Source organism: Cygnus atratus, chromosome 20 (genome assembly GCF_013377495.2).
Source record: "Cygnus atratus isolate AKBS03 ecotype Queensland, Australia chromosome 20, CAtr_DNAZoo_HiC_assembly, whole genome shotgun sequence".
NCBI lineage: Eukaryota > Metazoa > Chordata > Aves > Anseriformes > Anatidae > Cygnus > Cygnus atratus.
Window position 1 is genome coordinate 3,560,144 of NC_066381.1, and position 17,781 is coordinate 3,577,924.

At 51.5% G+C, this 17,781-nt stretch overlaps 1 protein-coding gene across 1 annotated transcript in view; it reads left to right on the top strand.

Moving 5' to 3' along the window:
• MYBBP1A (MYB binding protein 1a) overlaps positions 1 to 13,155 on the top strand; it is a 60,009-nt gene extending 46,854 nt beyond the window's left edge. The window contains exons 25-27 of the mRNA XM_035559006.2: positions 9,187 to 9,288; positions 10,449 to 10,573; positions 12,531 to 13,155. Of these exons, the coding sequence (XP_035414899.1) occupies positions 9,187 to 9,288; positions 10,449 to 10,573; positions 12,531 to 13,035 (732 nt within the window). The 3' untranslated portion in view covers positions 13,036 to 13,155. The remainder of the gene's footprint in view (positions 1 to 9,186; positions 9,289 to 10,448; positions 10,574 to 12,530) is intronic.
• The last annotated feature ends 4,626 nt before the right edge of the window (positions 13,156 to 17,781 follow it).

The window sequence follows — 17,781 nt, forward strand, 5'->3', positions numbered from 1 at the left end:
AGTCCTTCCACGCCTCTGCTTATCTATAGGGTAGGGCGGGCACTTGCAGAGCTGCAGCTGTCTCCTGAAGCTCAGTCTTGTTTCAGTGGGTCAGCCCTGATTTCTGAGGGGGTGTGTACACAGGTCGGTGTTGGTGTGTGAGTGCTTACCCACGAGAACCTGACTGAGAGCAGCAGTTTGCGATGCTGTGGAAATCCTAAATGATGAAATTTTATTGTCCTGCCTCTAGTTAAAAGATCTGCATTTGCTGTCAATGGCCTTTCCTGCCGCCGTATTTCACAAAGAGATGGTTAAGAAGAAAAAATGATAATGCAGGATTTTATACCCCTCTTTGACACAGTGAGCCAGTGAAATAGCCTGGGAGGGCCAACTCTGTGACTGACGACACTGACGTGCACTTTTAATTCAAGCAGTGGCATTGTCCTCAAGGAAGCTGCCCCCAAAGGCTTTCCTCCTTCACTCTGTGTCCTTGGTCAGGTTTGTAGCTATGGGGCTGGTGGCTCTCGAAGTGCAGGACTGCCATTGCAGGTGTAAGGCTGTGTGAGAGGACAGGATGCTACCTCCTGGTGTCTGCTTTCTGTCCTGTGTCGCCTCAGTGTGTGCACTGCATACCTACAGACCACCTGGTGAGGAGCCTGGCATGGTTTGGGGCAGTGATACGTGCTGGAACTGGGAGTGAAGCAACGTGAGAGGACTGCAGCCTTGGATATCATTGAATTATCTGTGCAAAAGCAAGAGGCAGATGAGGGAGAATCAACAGCCAGGAGCTTTAAATGAAGAGACAGCTTCCTGAAATAGCAGCTCCGGCTGCTGTGGGGCAATGGCTCTTGTGCTTACATAAGCTAATGTGACCTTATTTGTTCCCAAGATGCTTAAGCATGCTTATAAAACAGATATCACAGTCATGAGGGATTCATGTCTGCCATCTCCTTGCTGTCAGCAAGGCAAATCTTGATATCCTTGTGGTTACTTTGGGGTTGACTTGTTCTTAGGAGAGCCCTACTTGTTCTTGGTGATCTTGGCTTCTGCTGGGTCTTCTGGGCAGAAATCATCATCCACAGGCCCTGGGATTGCCCCGTGAGCTGCTTTTATTGAACAGCAGGCCTTGGTGAGGAGGCAGAGAGAGAGCTCTGGCACAGTTTTGGCCTCCTATGTCCTCAACGGGCAGCTTTACACCAAGCAGAAGCTTTTGACGGCTGGTCAAGTTTATTCTAATGCTGGGAGTCTAGACAACTCGGTTGTGTACAGTACAAAGAAGTGCTGTTGCCTCATGCTGTAAATGACAGAGCTCACCTGAGATGCTGTAGCATCTGAGAGAGACTCCTTCCTCTTTGAGACAGCTTTGTTCTTTTATCAGCAGGTCTCAAAGCGCTTTACAAAGGAAATTCTAACCAGTGAGTTGTTGATGTAATGAAGGAAGTATTTTGCAGAAATCCAAGAGCTAAAGCGTTTAGCTACAGTTGTTCTCCCTGTTTTACAGATGACATACTTGGCCGGGAGGAGAGCCAAGAATCAAGCTTTGATCTCCTGGGACATCCCAGAGACCCTCTCTCTGCTTTGATGATCTGACTGTTTCTTAACTTGGCTTCAGAAGAGCTTTGTGTTGGGCACCAGTCCCCGTCCCCGTGTTATCTCCAGGAGGAAGCTGGTGGCTGTGGGTTCAGGCTGCCCAGAGTCAGTGGCAGGACCAGGGAGGCCCAAATTCCCTATATCCTGTAGGGAACAGTCACAGTTTTGGTGAGGGATCTCTTTGCTACGGTTCACGCACCGTCTTTTTGACTTTATCACGCTGCTCTCAGTTTGGTTTTTCATCTCTCCTGGTTGTCATTGTGGGCACGTTTTGGTGTTTGTCCCCCTTGTTAGGCATATTTCTGTTTTCTTTCTAATAGATTATAAAATTGCTGTCTTGTCTTCAGAGTGATCTTGAAGCCATGCCAATTTTTAGTAACTCGGTGACAGATTTGGGGCAGGAAGCTCCGGGATCTGAATACATAATTTCATTACCTTTTTATGTCATCCCTTTCCCAGGGACTGCCTTGCCCTCCTGAACCGAGGTGCTTCGTGTAACTCCCAACTTATGCTGAAACTCCCAGTTACACTGTGAAAGTCAGGGGGAAGTGGAAAAGGATTTGAGGAATATGCCACAAAAAGCATGTTTTCGTGGCTGGGCAACTTCAAAACAAAACAGCTGTCAGAAAAACTGTTGGTAAAGCTGCTTTCTCTGGCTTGTACACAGCAGTTTCCTGAGGGTTTCCTTTGTCTGACTTGTGCAGTAAGTACGTGATAGGAAGGGCCCAACTTCACTGTTTTCTTTTTTCTTTCACTTGTTTTGTCAGTGTCGTATCCTGCGTAAAGGACAGGAAGAGAAGAGCAGAGAGCGTTCAGCTTGGTTGGTTGGTCCCAAAGTGGAATCAGGGCATCCTGGAGTGTAAAAACATTCACAGAACCCAGTACCCAGCTTCGGTGCCAGACCAAAGCTGTTTTTCTGTAGAAAGGAGTGAGTGTAGACCATCAGGGGATTACATGGCCTGGGTGAGGAGTGGTATAGATAACCCTCTTTTCTTTTTTTTTTATTCATAGATAAACCTCTTTTCTAGGACTCATAGTTTGAAAGTTACTCTACGCTCCCTGCAGACTTCTATCGTATGGCATTAGAGGGTTTTGTTGACGTTGTGTGGTTCAGCAAGGGATTTAAAGTAAGTAGCTGGAGCCACTCGGCATGTGAGGAAGGAGAGAGGGTTATACTATACAGCCTCCTGCCCTTCATTTTTGAAGGGCATCACATTTGATTACTGGTGTCTTAATTTGTATGGAGATAAATTATTAACAGTGGCTTCATCAAATCTCTAAGAAAGCCATTCTTCATTTTTTTTTCTTGAAGATTGCCTGAACTTTTATCTGTCCATCCTTATAAATTCTTAATTCATTGCCCTTTCTCAGCCTCTCAGCTTGTAAAATGAGGCCAGTCGTGATTTAACTGATATCTTTGACGTGCTTTCAGAGTACTGGATGTCTCTGCAGAGAATTCATTCTCCTCTGTTCCCTCCGCTGTCCTGTATGGTTTTTCCCTGCTGCATTTGCATGCGGTCTATGGAGAAAATGATCAGATCTTTAAACTTGGGAAAGCATTGGCATTTTCTGTAAGAATGTCGTCTTGATTTCTGGGCTCCTCCCTCTAATAACAGCCAAAATAAACATTGCAGAAAAGGACCTTTAATTGCACCCTTTAGCATGTGGGTCTGCTTAGTCCCCTACTCTCTCTCTGTCTACTTTCAGTCTTCAGAAACTTTAGTGAGAGGGAACGAAGGGAGGAGGGATTGTCCATGCTTTTTTTCCTCCATTCCTCCTCTCGGCAGCAGCTCTTCCAGTGGGCGGTGTGAGAAACCCTCCCTGTGTGTATGTGCTTGTGTAAACTGTGTGCATTGGCGTGAGAAGTGGATCTTGCGCTGTGGATAGATGGAAAGCCCACTCTTCCCTCCTCCCCAGCTCGTCTTCCATTATTTAGCCCTAAGTTTGAGCGGGGGTTCAACGAACACAGTCACGAAGGAAGCGTTTGGAGATGGCACATCTGGGTTTTAAGAAGTTCCTGGCTGATTCCTGGCTCTGCCATGGTCTGTGTGACTCAGTGCTTAGCCTCCTGAGCCTCCGCAAAATGGTGGCAATAAGGCTGGCATGCCTCTCGGGAGCAATGGGAGGGTAATTACAGGTGAGACAGGGGTGCTTACATCAGATAATGACAGGAGCTATGAGCATGCCGAATGCTAAAATCCTTCATTTGCTTTTCAGTTTGTTATTAGCTCGGTTTGTTACTGCTCTGAACAGCAAAGGAGGACTGTTCCCCTCCCACACCTCTCAGCTTACCTGCCTGTTGACGTGGGAAATCTTGCGCTTCGGCTCAGGTAGTGGGCACGTACTTGTAGGGCCCCAAACCTGCTTACTGGGACCCTCGGAGTGTGGCTCCACCACGGAGAGTCGAGCCACAGCAGCAGCAAAATGTCAGGTCGTGTCTGCTCAGGGCCCTTGTGAGCAGCACGGAGCAAAGAACAAAGCTTCAGCTTTCACAGCCAGGGTGGAAGCGGTCAGCAAAGCGAGCTCGGGCTTCTTGAGCGCTATCTGAGCGTGACCACAGACGTTCAGCGGGGCGGAAACTTGGCTGAGCTGTTCGCTGCTGGAGAAGAGAGCTTAGGGCAGCAGCCCCGGGCTGTGCCAGGGGGTGCAAGGCCGTGCAGGGCGGGTGGAGCTGTGTGTTTTGCAGGAGGCTCTCGGCACTGCGTTCGGCCATGAATCTGCACATTTATCTGTCAGCGTCAGGTCTGTTTGGGGGAGGAGGGGGAAGGATGGAGATAGCGCGGCGTGTGGAAAGAATGCAGGTTGGCCAGGCTTCGCCGGCTCACGGAGCGCACAGATCTGTCAGGCTGAGCCCACGGAGGGGAAGGGCTGTTTGTTTTGAACAATGAAGCAGGCTGAAGGACGTGCTGGGAATGCATAAATACTACACGGTGTTCAAACTTCCAGCTGGATGTGCTCTGCTCTTGGTAGCAGGGTGCTCATGCAGACGCTGAGGTACTGCTGTGCCTTGTAAGTCGGGGCTGAGCGTGTCCCCACTGTGGTACCTGTGAAAGGGAAGAGGAGCAGGAGGCTGAGGTTGTAGGCAGCTGCGATTATGGAGACTTCCAGAAACACTGCTTTGCTTCCTGTAACAGCTTATTGCCATTTCCCCGCAGGGAAAGCTGGGCAGTGGCTGGGATGCTGACTTTGGCTCCAGATGCACACGCAGCACTTTTTGCTCTGTTGCAGGTTTCAGTGGGGTCTCGGGCTTAGACTAAAATCCTGCTCGGGAATCTGAGGCATGGAGCTACGTGGTTAATGCCCCTTTCTAGCTGCCAGCCCCCTGTCCTACTTCTGTGAGTGAATTACTGCAGGTACTCACCTCCTGTGCTCTAACAAACTTGTTTTACGCAGCCCTTGTGCAGGTGAACCTGGAGGTGAATGCTGGGAACCGCAGTGAGAGGTGGAGTGCAGGCTGGATCCTGAAATAGCTGGGATAACAGGACTTAGAAGTAAAAGAAATACTGATTGATAGGTTGCTGAGGATGTGCTGTTCTTGTAGAAATCCTAGAAGCAGAGGACTCTGGATCCAGGAGTGCCATCCACCAGCCGCAGCCAGAGGCCCCTGGAAGCAGCGTGTTTGGCACAGCAAGCCCAAACCTCTCTGCCAGCTGAAATCCACGCAGGGTGAGGCAGGAACCGTGTTGCCGCATTGGCTCGTGATGAGGTGGGAGTTCCAGCTGTGAAAACTGCCTCCCTATTTTTTCCTTTTGGAAAGTGACCTGCCCAGATACGCTGACAGCCGAGATGTGCAGGCACGATTAACCGTCACAGGTATTACCGAGCTGGAACTGGAACCAGGATTCCCTGAAATTGAGCCTGGCTGTTACTGAAGGAGCAGAGTAACAAAGGCAGAAATGGCGAAAAAATAACACGATCAGCAAGTGGTAAAGTGTGGCTCTTGAGTGCAAGCCACGTGCTCCCTGCTCTTAGTGTTAGGTGATTGGGTTATGCCACTCCTAATGCTTTTAGAGGGCTGGGGAAGGGAGAGTTGGGTGCCTTTGCAAACAGCACATGGCAGAGAATCACAGAACAGGCAGTCTGACAAGCTTGTCTGGGTTTTCACTGGACCCTTCATCACCTGTAGCAGAGCTGGAAGCAAAGCCACTGCTTTGTGCCTCAGTTTTGCTATGTAAAATGGAGATACTTTGTGCAGGGCTTTTGCAATCCAGTCAGTGTGTGAGGCTCTCCGAAGGATGCTGCAGATAACTGAAATGCTGCTTTTCTTTTTAAGGCGTGTTTGCCACGTCTTGCAGTCTGCCATCTGTTACATAATGGTTTTCGCTTTATTTTTATGTTTGCATTTTATACGTTCCCCAAATGAAATTATTGTAGGCCCGTAAAATGGCTGACCTAGGCACTCGGGGTGGCAGTGCTAACTTCAGCTTTCAGGTCGCTGGGTGAGGGACCCAAGTAACCTGCTTTGCAAACCCCCAGCGTACAGACAACGCTCGGTACTGTACGTAGCAAGAATTTAGGACAAATACTTGGGAAAGCTGCTTTTGAGGTTTGGACTCAGCGTGGAAGAGGCTTGGGATTTCATTCCTTGGGAGCAGTCCCCGAGGGTTGCCAGCAGCCCCGCTCAAAGTCAGTTTCCTTTGTGCGATCGGAGCGTAACATCCTAACACAAACCCCAAACGCTCGGCTGTGTGCTCTCCCTGCTATGGGAGGATGGGAGTGAAGCAAGGCGTGACAGCAGATAGCATCTCTTGTAGCAAGTAATGGGGAAGTTCTGAGTGGTGATGAGATCGGGATAATGGCACTGAGCTGAGCAGGAACTGGGCTCGAGACTTTAAGGAGGCAGGACTGTCTGAACCGTACCACATGCAGAGGAGCTGGCATTTCTGTGCTCGTTGGAGTAAATTTCTTTTATGCCCTTTGAAGCAGAAGGGAAGGGGAAGGGAGAGAAATTGAGAAACAGCAACACTTCTCTGCATCCAGCTTCCTTAAAGCAATACGTAGCAGTTCTGGACCAGAGAAAATTGTGCATTCTGTACTTCTTAACTATCTGCTGCTTTTTTGTTGCTCCTCTGGCTTCTCCATCCACCCCACACCGTTTTCCTTGCTCCTTCATGGTCTTTGAGAGCTGTTTAAAAGCGATCCATGTTAGTAGGGAGCTATTTGTTTGCAGAGCACCTAAATTGTACTGGATCGCCTCTGGCTGTTTGTTCTGGGGTAACCATGCCTCAGTTTCCAGACTCATGCAAAACCCGTCCTTTAATTTCGATGTTTAGTCTCACTGCAGTGATGTCAGTAGCCCCGTGGTATCTCCCACCTCCAGCAGGGAAGCCACGCTTTTCCTTCTGCAGCTCTGCAGGAGTTTGGTCGGGCACCCAGACCAGTCAGTGCACGTCCCAGTTTCCCAAGCACCTGCCAACTGCTGTGGACTTGTAGCATCAACCCCTCAAGTGCTGTTCAGAGATCTGTCGATTGACTTCAGCAGGGTATGTTTCAAACCCTTCAAAACATCACTGCTGTGAGAAAGGGATGGCAGCAAGGACAGACAGCCAAGCCTGCACGATTTAAATACAGTTATCCACATCGCTTATCTGCAATGAAAATGCAATTTATTTGGAACACCGTCTTAATTCTTAAGTTTGGTATATTAAAAAGATGAAACAATAGTTGATTTCTTTGTGGCTCCTCCTCACAGTATGGTCCTGCTTCCTCTTGCTCCTGTCCTGAAGCGCTGACAGCCTGTACTGATTTTCTCTCACTGTGACTTAGCAAAATAGGGAGCGGAACTTCAACAGCCTCTCTGAAAGCTGCTTGGACCAGCAATGACTGTTAGCCTACCAGTATCCTCTTTTTCTAACATCGCAAAGATTTGTTTAATGCAAATCAGTCTTTGTTTTCGTAACTGATTTGCTGCTATTTACTGTGGTAGGTGCAATACATGGAGCGTGCATGGCCCGGTATGTCCTACATGTGATGGGTTTTTTAATTGCACACCCCAATATTTGTTCCTTGTTTCACCTGAGAGACTTTTGAGCTGTTGAATTGTGTGGCCTTGCAGGTTAATGACATCTCTGGTGTAGGGTTGCAGCTCGTCTGTCTATCAGGAGGCAGTGATTATCAGCAAGGTACTGATGGTCAGATGAAGTTGCCACTTGAATTCCAGCCAGCAAACCGTGGTGGCTTTCTAACACAGAGCTCGTGTGTCCTGGTCAGGAGATAACTGTGTTTTCATTATTTAAAAGAGACACTCCCAGGGGCTGGAATCCTGCACAGACAGTAAATAATTTGACTTTCAGGCCGCTATTCCTGCAGAGGCATTACGTGGTTTTTCTGCTCAAAGTGTTCCTAGGCTCTCGCTGGCCATCGTTATTTGCTGTTGGGGGGGTCATTGCTCAATAGCCTCGCTTTGGGGAATGAATTCCTCACTCCTCTCAGTGTCTGCATGGATTTTACTTTATTTGCCTGCTGTATGCTGCCATAGCTGGAGAACCGTTTCCTCAAAGCCCTGAAACTGCCTTCCAGTGAAAGCTGCAGCTGCTGTAAGGGAGAGGTGGCACCTCCCAGCACACCTCCACCTCCGGACCACCGGGTACAGGTTTGGTGCAGCACCTTATCACCCGAGGGTGCTCTGACTGGGGCAAACCTTGCCCATTACCAGTTTGGCACGCTCACACTCCAGGCAGAGGCAGCTTGGCCACAAGCAGAGCCTCCTGCAGACACGGGCTGCCACTGGGCACACCGCTGGCGATGGCACACTTGTCCCCACAAACCCTACTCATATTAGTGTACCCGTACCAGCTGCGGGGCTTGCTGTGGTTGTGCATTCACACAGAAGTGCAGCAGGGAGGATAACGACCACGTAAGCAGGGCTGCGAGGACCAGCTGCAGGCAGAGGATCAGCACCCCTGAGCCCCTGGGTGGCCGCTCTGATCCAGCTGCCTTTTCATGGCTCTTTGCTGCACTTCTCCACTTGTAAATAACTCTGGCTTTTATTTGACCTGTCTCAGGAGTGATTTTCCTCTAAGCCAGACCTTTCAGTGTCTCAGAAAGCCTGCAGCACATAAAGGTAACACAAAGAGATGAGATTTTCTCCATCCTTTTCAGCGGATTTAAGCTTGATTGACAAGCCCTGTTTTAGTGCTGGCAACTGGGATTTCCCAGGCGTGAGTGTTAATGGGTTTCTACATTAGCGCCTTGCGTGCAAATCCCAGCTTCTGCAGCTGAGTTGCTGTTGTCCCTCAGGTGAGTCTGTTGTCTGCCAGTCTTCTGGCCTTTCCATATGGGGGTTATTGTCTTCCCTCTTTTTCTCCAGGAGCCAGCAACCTGTCGCCAGTTTTGCTTCAGCTTAGAGACGAGGGAGAGCAGCAGGGTGGTGCCTTTGTGATACGCTTGCTCTTGTTTTGTCCAGCTGTTTTTTAATTAACCTGGGCTACAGCAGCTTCCACCTCATACCCTCCCGAGCATTTCCAGAGTTTGGTGGGCTTCGTCGTTCCAGAGTTATTTTGGTGACAGGTTAATCCTGCAAAACCCTACCGATTTCCTGCTTTCTTCTTCTGAGAAGCGTGATTTGTTTCCCCATTTAATGTATGTTCCTCTTCCATCTCTCCCCTTAATTTGCAGAGTTTGAAAATGGTTGACGAGTTTAGGGTGAAGGTCGAGAAAGAGAAAGTTGCCAAGAGCTTGGAGCTGTTGAACTTCCTCCTCAAAACCGTGATGCAGCAGGTGAGAGCGTGACCCGATCCTGCGTGGCTTTGACTCCTTGACACACTGACCCTTTGCCAAATGGCTGTACCATCAAGGTCTCTGGCAGCTGTCAGGCTTGGATTTTACCTTGTGACTCCTTCGTCACTACATCCCTTCCCCTGGAGGGAATGCCTGGCTGGATTTGAGTACAGAAAAGCCCTCCAGTGTGAAGGAGCGATCTGTAGCTCTTGAGAGCTGATCTCCAAGAACTTGCTGAAGGATTTGTGCAGTGTTCCGCAAACATTTGTGACATCTCCTTTCTTATCCGGAGAAATACAGCCTAGGGTACAGTGGGGGTGAGCTGGGTTTTGTCCCAGATGATCGCTCTCTCCTCTTCACTGAACCCCAGAGACTGATTACCAGAAACTGAGACTTACGCAGAAGCTTTGTGAGCTGGAATGAGGCATTGTTCAGCTCTAAAGAAAAATGGCATTTTTGAACAGGAGGAGATTTTCTATAGGTGACAAAATAAGTTTCCAACATGGTTTTATTTATGAGAGCAAAATAACACAAGCAGCATAATTGCTGAAGCCCAGTTTCCTACTGATAAGCTCACACCACAGCCCACTTCTTTGTGGAGACCTAATAGGAAAGTGGGTGGGGAGGGAGATTATTTCCAGGGTTCTTGGAGGACCTGAATAGCCTCTGAGACACCCCTTTCCGTCTGGTTTCACTGAAATTGTCCAGTGGGTCACAGAAGCTGTTAGAGGCAGTCAGAAGCAGCATGATTGTGTTCTTCAGAAACCAGACTGAAAACGCTTCTGCTTTTCTTTAGGATAGGTGCGTAGCCCATCATCTTCGTCCCCCCTTTCCCAGTCACGGGATGAAAAGGACAAAGGACTAAAGGACCTTTCAGTCCCTTTCATGCCAGTACAATTCTAGCTTAGACTTGTGTCTGTCATGCTAGAGACCCAGTTTTCAAGCAAACCCTGTATGTAGTGGCGTGGTGTAACTCATCAATTTTTGCCCCCAACTTGAAGTGTTGTTGTGGGTGGGCTCAGGGCAGTGGCCTGGAGAAGCCTGGTGGTTTGCTTGTCCCTGGCACAGTTTTGTCCTAAGGATGGGCCTGTGCTCTGCTGCTGTGAGTGCCCCTTCTGAGTTCACCCTGCACGTTGTCAGTGTGCACTTGCCTCTTGCAGAAGCTGCACGTGGAGCTGATGGAGTTGGACAAAGTGCTGGTAGCTCTGAACCAGCAGGAAGGCATCGGGAAGTCAGCACGCCTCGACTCTCTCTACTGGAATGCCATGCGATGGCTGAATCACACGTACGTATGGCTGGCACCTGGGCTTCTCGGCTCGCCCGTGGGGCTGCCTGCCTGTCCTGCTTGGCTTCTTTGATGTGGGGAAGTAGGAAGAGAAGCGAAATCAAGGCACAGAGCTCAGACTGGGGTTTGACTTAAATGGAGCTCCTGGGGTGGTGAGCTTGAAACACTTCTTGTTTTGCTTGGTGCTAGGCTCATTGCTCAGGTGTGTGCATGCTTAGGATCGGTCCTTTTTTGGAAGAGGATTGCGAGGCATGTCTGATATCTGATCTGCTCTTGCCAGATGCAGATGTAAGACAGTCGATTACCCAAGGACAGAGCACCTGCTTTCAGCAGCTCTGAGCGGTGGCCTGGTGTAAGAGCCATCGCCAACGTTGCAGAGGATTTCTGGGCTGGGCTGAGTCACTCAGCTCCTACCACATCAGTGTGGGTTGATCCTGCAGATGTGAGCCTGGAGGGAACGAGTAGCTGTCACGGGAAGCAAGCGAATACCAGAGAGACCCTGCCCAGGACCTTCAGTCCCTTCCAGTGATTTTTGGGCTCCTCAGTGCCTGGATCCCCAACCAGGTTGCCTTGCAGCTTTGAAGGCTGGGAGCATTTAGTCTCCATGCTTCAATACTCCCGTGTTAAATGGCACCTGGATTTGACTTTTACTCCAGGAGAAAAAGAAGGGCAAGATCTTTTTTTCCTTCCTGTCAGTAGCTTGCAATTGGAATTTTTGCTTCCTCTCCCTCCTGGCAGCATTTAGCGATGTGCACAGCGTTGGATAATTGCTGGGTGGCTCTGCTGACGACTGGGAGTCGCAGCCCCAGCATGTGGGTGGCCTGGTCTGCAGCATCTCAGCCCAGTAAGAGGTTCTGGGGGAAATGCTTGCACATGGCTCACTGTGAGAGGGCTCACAGGCAGGGAGGAATTGCACAAGGCAGCTGAAACTGTTGTTGTGGCCCCTCCTAATGCCTTGAACAGTCTGGCAGGGCACGGTGGCCTCACCCAGCTCTGTGGCACAGCCCCGGTCCCTTTAGCAGTCCCACACAGGTCGCTTGGCACCGTGCTGCTGGGTTTGGCCCAGGGGTAAGGCCTGGGTTAGCAGCAAAGAGAGACTGCAAAGGGGGTTGCTGAGGGTCTAGTGGGCATGAAACACTGAGTTTTGTGTGCTGCCTGAGGAAAGGATGGGTCTTGAGGGCACAGCCTGCTGCCACTGTTGGTGCCATCTTGCTGTGAGACCCAGGGATCTTTGTGCAGGTGAGCTGGACCAGACCTACAGCAGGTGTGGTTTGTACCCAGCACCCTGGTGGAGGTGCTGAGAGGCAAACGCTAACATCGTGTTGTCAGGATGGTTTTATTTCCACCCTGGACTGACACAGCATGAAAAGCTCTCCAGAAAGGCTGCGGGATTGCAGCCTGGTTCCTTTTCAGGATGCCTTTCTGGGGACTGAGCTGGTGCAGAGCGATGTAGCCGGGATGGTGGTGGAGCTAACTGACTGACTTGTCAGAGAACGGCAGCAGCACCGAGTGCCTTGCATGCAAACAAACGCTGCCTGGGTGAGACTGGAAGGGTTTGTGGGGGGTTCTTGCTGCAAGATCTCTTGGGACTGTCAGCAAACAGAGGCCTTGCTGGGGCTGTCACCCTGGACAGACAGACAGAAAGCATCTCAGTAGCCTTGCCTGAGGCCCTGGGCGGTTTTGTTTGGGAAGGTGGGGTAAGTACAGCATTATCTCAGTGGGACAGGGTCTTGAGGGATTCTTCCTCAAGCCTCTGTGTGCCTGGTCCAGCCCCCGCAGTGCAGTTCCCCAGCCCCGCTGCAGGCTGTGGACCCCCTCCAGGATAACAACGCTCATCCTCGCAGCATGCCTCTGCTTCCTTCTGCTTCTGCCTGTTCGCAGCCTGCCTGGAGCGTGCATCGCGGTGCTTCCTGGCCGTAAACTGAGTTACTGTTGATTTTTGGTGTTCTCTCTGCAGGAAGCCCAAGAAAGAGAAAACAGCCAATAAACCCGCGCAGGGAGCGGAGCCACTTAAGCGGAAGAAGAAAGGCTTCCTCCCAGAGACCAAGAAACGCAAGAATCGCAAGAAAGTCGTCCAGGAGAACGGAGTAGCACCAGGAGGTAATGAAGATGGAGAGCCAGCAGCCCCAGAGGAGCAAGCCCTGGGAACAGAAAGCCCTGAGCAAAAGCAAGGCCTCGTGGCTGGTAGCAAGAAACACAAGAATCGGAACAGAGGGGTCAGGGAGAACGGGGTGGCAGCAGCGGGCAGCAAGGGTGGAGCTGTGAACGGTGGAGATGCCATCATGGGCAAAAAGAAGAAGAAGAAGAGGAATAGAAAAAGAAAAGGTGATGCAGGTAATGAAGCTGAGCAGGTTCCAGCTGCAAAGAAAGCCAAAGGGAGTGCCAGCCAGGAGACTCCGCAGAAGCAGGGCAAAGCCAAGAAGAAAAGGAAAGAGAAAAAAGCTCCAGCACTGCAGGAGTAAAACTTCATGGACTCACCCAGGCCTGGCATGGCTAATGTGACTCAGAGGACTGTTTCAGCATCTTTTATAACTATATTTTTATGCCCTCCTTGAATTTAAATAAAACTGCCATAATGCTGAGCTCTAGAGCTGTAGGTCTGGTGTGTGTGGGAGGTTCAGCTAAAGCACGGGGAGCTTCAGGAGGCCACGTCCTCTCTGGGCTCTGGCAGGCGCCTCCTCTCTCTCCTCTGGCACTACCAAACAGCCTGTGCTCCGGAGCACAGCCTCCTTTTTTTCCCTTGATTTCCCCAAGGCAAAAGCGAGAGGCTTGCTTGGGTTCCCTGGGGAGATGCGGTAGGTGTGCTGGCACTGCTGAGTCATGTGGTCAAGCCCTGTAGGAGGTTCAGAAGTGATCCCTAAAGGGACACTTCTGTCCTGGCCAGGCCCAGCAGTGCTTGCAGCTTTTCCAGTCTGGGAGATGCTGAATACCTGACATGCCTGGGGGTTAAATGGGTTTGCACTTGCATATTCTGAGGTTAAATATATCCAATTTTGGCCGCTTGGGTGTCACCAGTAACTACCATGAGCTCATGTCTTTGCCTTCTCCTGCACAGCCCTTTGCTGGAAGGGTGATGGCCCCTGTGACAGCACAGGGACATCAATAAAGCAGCGAAGCAATGGAAATGGTTAATTGATCTGTTGGGCTGCCAGGCCTGCAGCACAGCCACGCACACACCTGTTACCAGCAGGCATGCGGCAATCTGCAAAGTCCGTTCTTCACCGTGCTGGGCTCTTGTTTCTTGCTGGGAGCTGCATCTCAAAGCATTTGAAACCCCACTGTGGTTGCCTCTAAAGCCTCTTCCCTCCTTGCTTCGCCCCCACCTTGCTCCGGGAGGAATGCATCAGGGGCTGGCCCTGCCTCCTGTCCCCGTATCAGACGTCCCTGCCCTCCTCCTGGTGCAGAGCAGCTCAGCTGTGGCTCCGGGCAGAGGCAGGCTCTGGAGCAGGGCTGCTCCTGCTGTGCCTTCGGCTCTCCCCCCACAGGTGGGTCTGTTTGGCTAGACACGGGTAAGGGCGCCAGAATTGTCGTGGTGCTTTTGGAAGGAGCGAGAGAAGAGCTGCAAAAGGCTGCATTTGTCCGTGGCTGTTTATCCGCCTTTGCAATGAATCTTAAATGGCCTAAAAGTCCCTGGGAGGCAGCTGCTGGCAGCAGTGCAGTCACGTTCAGGTGCAGACCCCAGGTGGGTGCAGCCCCTTCTCACTTCCATGTCCCAGCAGCGATCCCCAAGGCCTGCCGTGCACCCGAAGGAGCGAGCCAGCTCCTGGCAGCAGCGGGTAAGGGCTGGAGCTGTGGTGCCCGCTGGCAGGGCTCAGCGGAGGGTGTCCTGCCTGCCCCTGCCTCTTGCTTTCTGCCTTCACAGCTGCTTTCCTCTGGCCCTCCAGGGAGGCAGCACCGAGGAGCACTTGGTCGGTGCATCGGAGGCTGCAGCCTTCATCTGTGCTGGTTGAGGAGGGGGAGCTGCCTGGAGCTGGGCTTTTCGAGTCAAAAACCTCTAAGGTATAGGCACAGGCTGGGGAAGGAGGTGAAGGGGAGCTCTGTGAGGTTATCAGGGTCCCTTGGCATGTGAAGGGAAGCTCTCCTTTAGTCCCCTCAGGCTAACCGTTGGCCTCCAGCCTCAGCAGGGGCTGCAGGCAGGTGGCTGTGGTGGAGCAGGACTGACCCTCAGTGAAGGCTGATGTTGGCATCTCAGTGCAGTGCTCTCGCAATTTCCCCACCTCAAACTCCAGCCAGTTCCTGAGCACATTAGGGCTGGACTCATCCTGACAGCGCTTTTCTCCCAAGCCCTTTGTTGATCTGGATGTTATTGCAGGGTCTTGACCAGAAGAGCTGCTCTCGCAGCTGGCAGGAGAACTGCCAGTGTTTGTGCCCAGCCAGAAGGTGTTGGCAATTACTGCCGGTCCTGTCTCCAAGAGCAAGGAGACAAAGAGGACTGCTGGCATCGGGAATGTTGCCCAGTCTCTGCCATTTCATACTGAAAGCTGGTTCGTTGCCTGGTTAAAACCTCAATCCCAGCTAAGCCCCTGGATCTCGATGCGCCTCCAGCTGTCTCCTGAGTGATGACTTTTCAACTATCACGCAAACGCAGCAGGTAAGAGGCCAGCAGGTCATCCACCTTTAATGGTCTGGAGATGCTCTGAAGGGGAGCAAAGGTTTCGCGTCTTGAAGTCTGTCTCGCTAACGATTTCTTTCCTTCTTTTTGTGCCTGTAAGTAGGATGTCCTGGGACTTTGCACCACTGCCCCGGCAGAACCAGAGGAGAAACAGAGTGCAGGTGTGGGGCGTGGGATCTAAGGTGAGCACACGGGTACCCGGGTATGTGGGGAGTGGGAGGACAGCACTGGAGCCCCCCGGGCTGTCTCAGGCTGTGCAGCAGGACAGCAGCAGCTTGAACGTGCTGTGGGAGCTGAGCCTGGCGCTCACAGCAGGGCCACGAGCAGCCTGGAGCAGGGCCAGGGCCGTGCTGCACAGGGCTCTCCAGTTTTTATGCTGCCACCTCACTTCTGTGGGACCAGGAGCCCGCTCCTGGGCCTGGCAGGTGATGGCACAGCAGGTACTGTGGCCTCATGCAGGAGTCTGCCCTGCGAGCCCTTGCAGGTGAAGCCTTTGGGGGTGTCTCAGTGTTTCCTCCCCAGCTCCTGTGATGTGTGGCTCTCAGACAACTCTGAGTTGTTTTAAGGACCAAGGTGTGAATCCATGTGGATCCGTTTGTCCTTTTGGGAAGAAACCAGGGAAGGGCAAAGCGCGACGTGGAAGCTGTGCTGGCCTTGGATCTGACAGGGGGATGGCACCTGGGTAGTGCCCGCTGCCGGGCTGGAGAGGCCAACTGACCTCCTTGAGCTGCTGTGCTTGTGTGTGTGTCTGCAGCGTTTGCAGAGCAGTCAAAGGATAAGGGACAGGAAAGCTGTGAGGCATTGTGCACACTGCTGCAGTAACAACTTCATTGCCAATTAAATTACCTGACTTTAGACTGGCTTTGATGCGCAGTGTATAGAATGCAGTCACTAATCCACCACAGCAAATTGTGTTTCACTGGCACTTATTTGTGCCTTCTAACGATTGCAAAGGTTTCATTTGCCTTGATTTCATGTCCATCTGTCACTGGACCTTCAGGGCTTTCAGGGGATAGACCAGGCTTTGATTTTAATGAAGCCTTTTCTTTTCAGCTGTCCTGGGCTCAGAAGCTCTTTGGCAGTGATAAGAGCTTGAGGGTTCTGCTGAAGGCAAGAAGAGAGCCGCAGGCCCTGGCGCTCTGAGCTCCGGGAGCGCTCCTGCCTGTCTGTGGGCCTAGTGCTGGAGAAAGGCCTCTGTCTGAGGCAGGTGAGGTCCTGCCAGGAGCAGGGCTGTGAACTCGCCTTTCTCAGTCCAGTGCCAGTTTCTTGTCTGAAGGTTAAGCTGTTTTAACCAAAATCACGATCTTTTGGTCCAAGGTGCGTTAAGACTCCCCACTGCCTGTGACTGGCAGAAGAGACGTCCTGAATTCCTACGGGAGGATTTGGACAGGGTGTGAATTTTGGGACAGGGCTGGTTCGTCTGTGCATGAGTAAGGCTGCATGTGGCAGTCGCGTGAAGCTGGGTGGTAAAATCTGTCCGCTGCAAAGGGGAATAAAAATCTGCCTGTCCCAGGCTGCCGGTCCTCTGAATCTCTTTCAGATCTTTGCCGTGGCAGGAGGCCCTGCAGTGTCAAGGTAAAAAACTCAGCCAGTGCAGCTGGGTGAAGGGCTCAAGCTGAGCTAGCTCTGAAGTGCTGCTAGTGAACACTTCAGTGCCAAATAAGAGGGAGAGAGGCTGTGAATGGGGAGAGGAAGTTTTCGTGGCAGGAGTGACGAGAGGGTGACTGCTGGGGCACTGGGAGTGCCCTGCCGCCCCGGCTGGTTGCTGCTGACTTGCAGGTTTGGACTGGGGCAGTGCCTTGCGGCAGGCTCTGTGCTGTGAAGGGCATCCTGGGCCAACTGCAGACCCTCTGTTCCCAGCATCCAGGGTCACAGCGTGGCTCTTCCTGGTGGCCGAAAAGCCTGGCCGCGTGGATTTCGTCCTGACTTGTCTTGCATCTGTTGGCCATTGCATATAGCCACAGAAAATGATGAATCAACTGTAAACATGTCCTTTTGAGCACATTTTTCAAATGCTAAGTTTGTTTTATTTGTGTCATACCGAGATTCTGCCGGGGACAACAGGAGAGGGCTGAAGTGTGTTGGAGTTGATTAGAAGTGAAAAAGAGGTTGCCAAGCAGTTGGGATTTCTGTACAAATGTAAATGACCACCAGCAGTGAGCTCAGACACCTCCAGCATAAATGGCAGCAGCTTGTACGAGCCTGCTTAGTCTTCCCAAGGCAATGCCCTGCTCTGGTGTCGATGTGTGTTGAAGGTGGTCAGAGAAGTTTCGCTGCAAGCTCACGCAGTGAGGCTGTTTTCAGACTGCAGATTGCCTTGGTGGGATCTCTAGGGAACCAGCATAGGGAGGATTTAGGAACAGGGACGGCTAATGGGGGCTGAAAGAGTGACCAAGTGTCCGTGTGGCTGTGTGTGGGGTGTGGGTATGGGCACATGGATGTCTGTGATCCAAAAAAAAGCGAACAGTACAGCCATGTTAGCAGTTGTTGGCTGACGGATGCTGAAGTAGCGGAGCTTCAAAGCTGAGCTGCTGGAACATCAAAATCTATAAAGCCGTGCTTAAGTCACTTACACAGTACGATTAAGCTGAAAGCC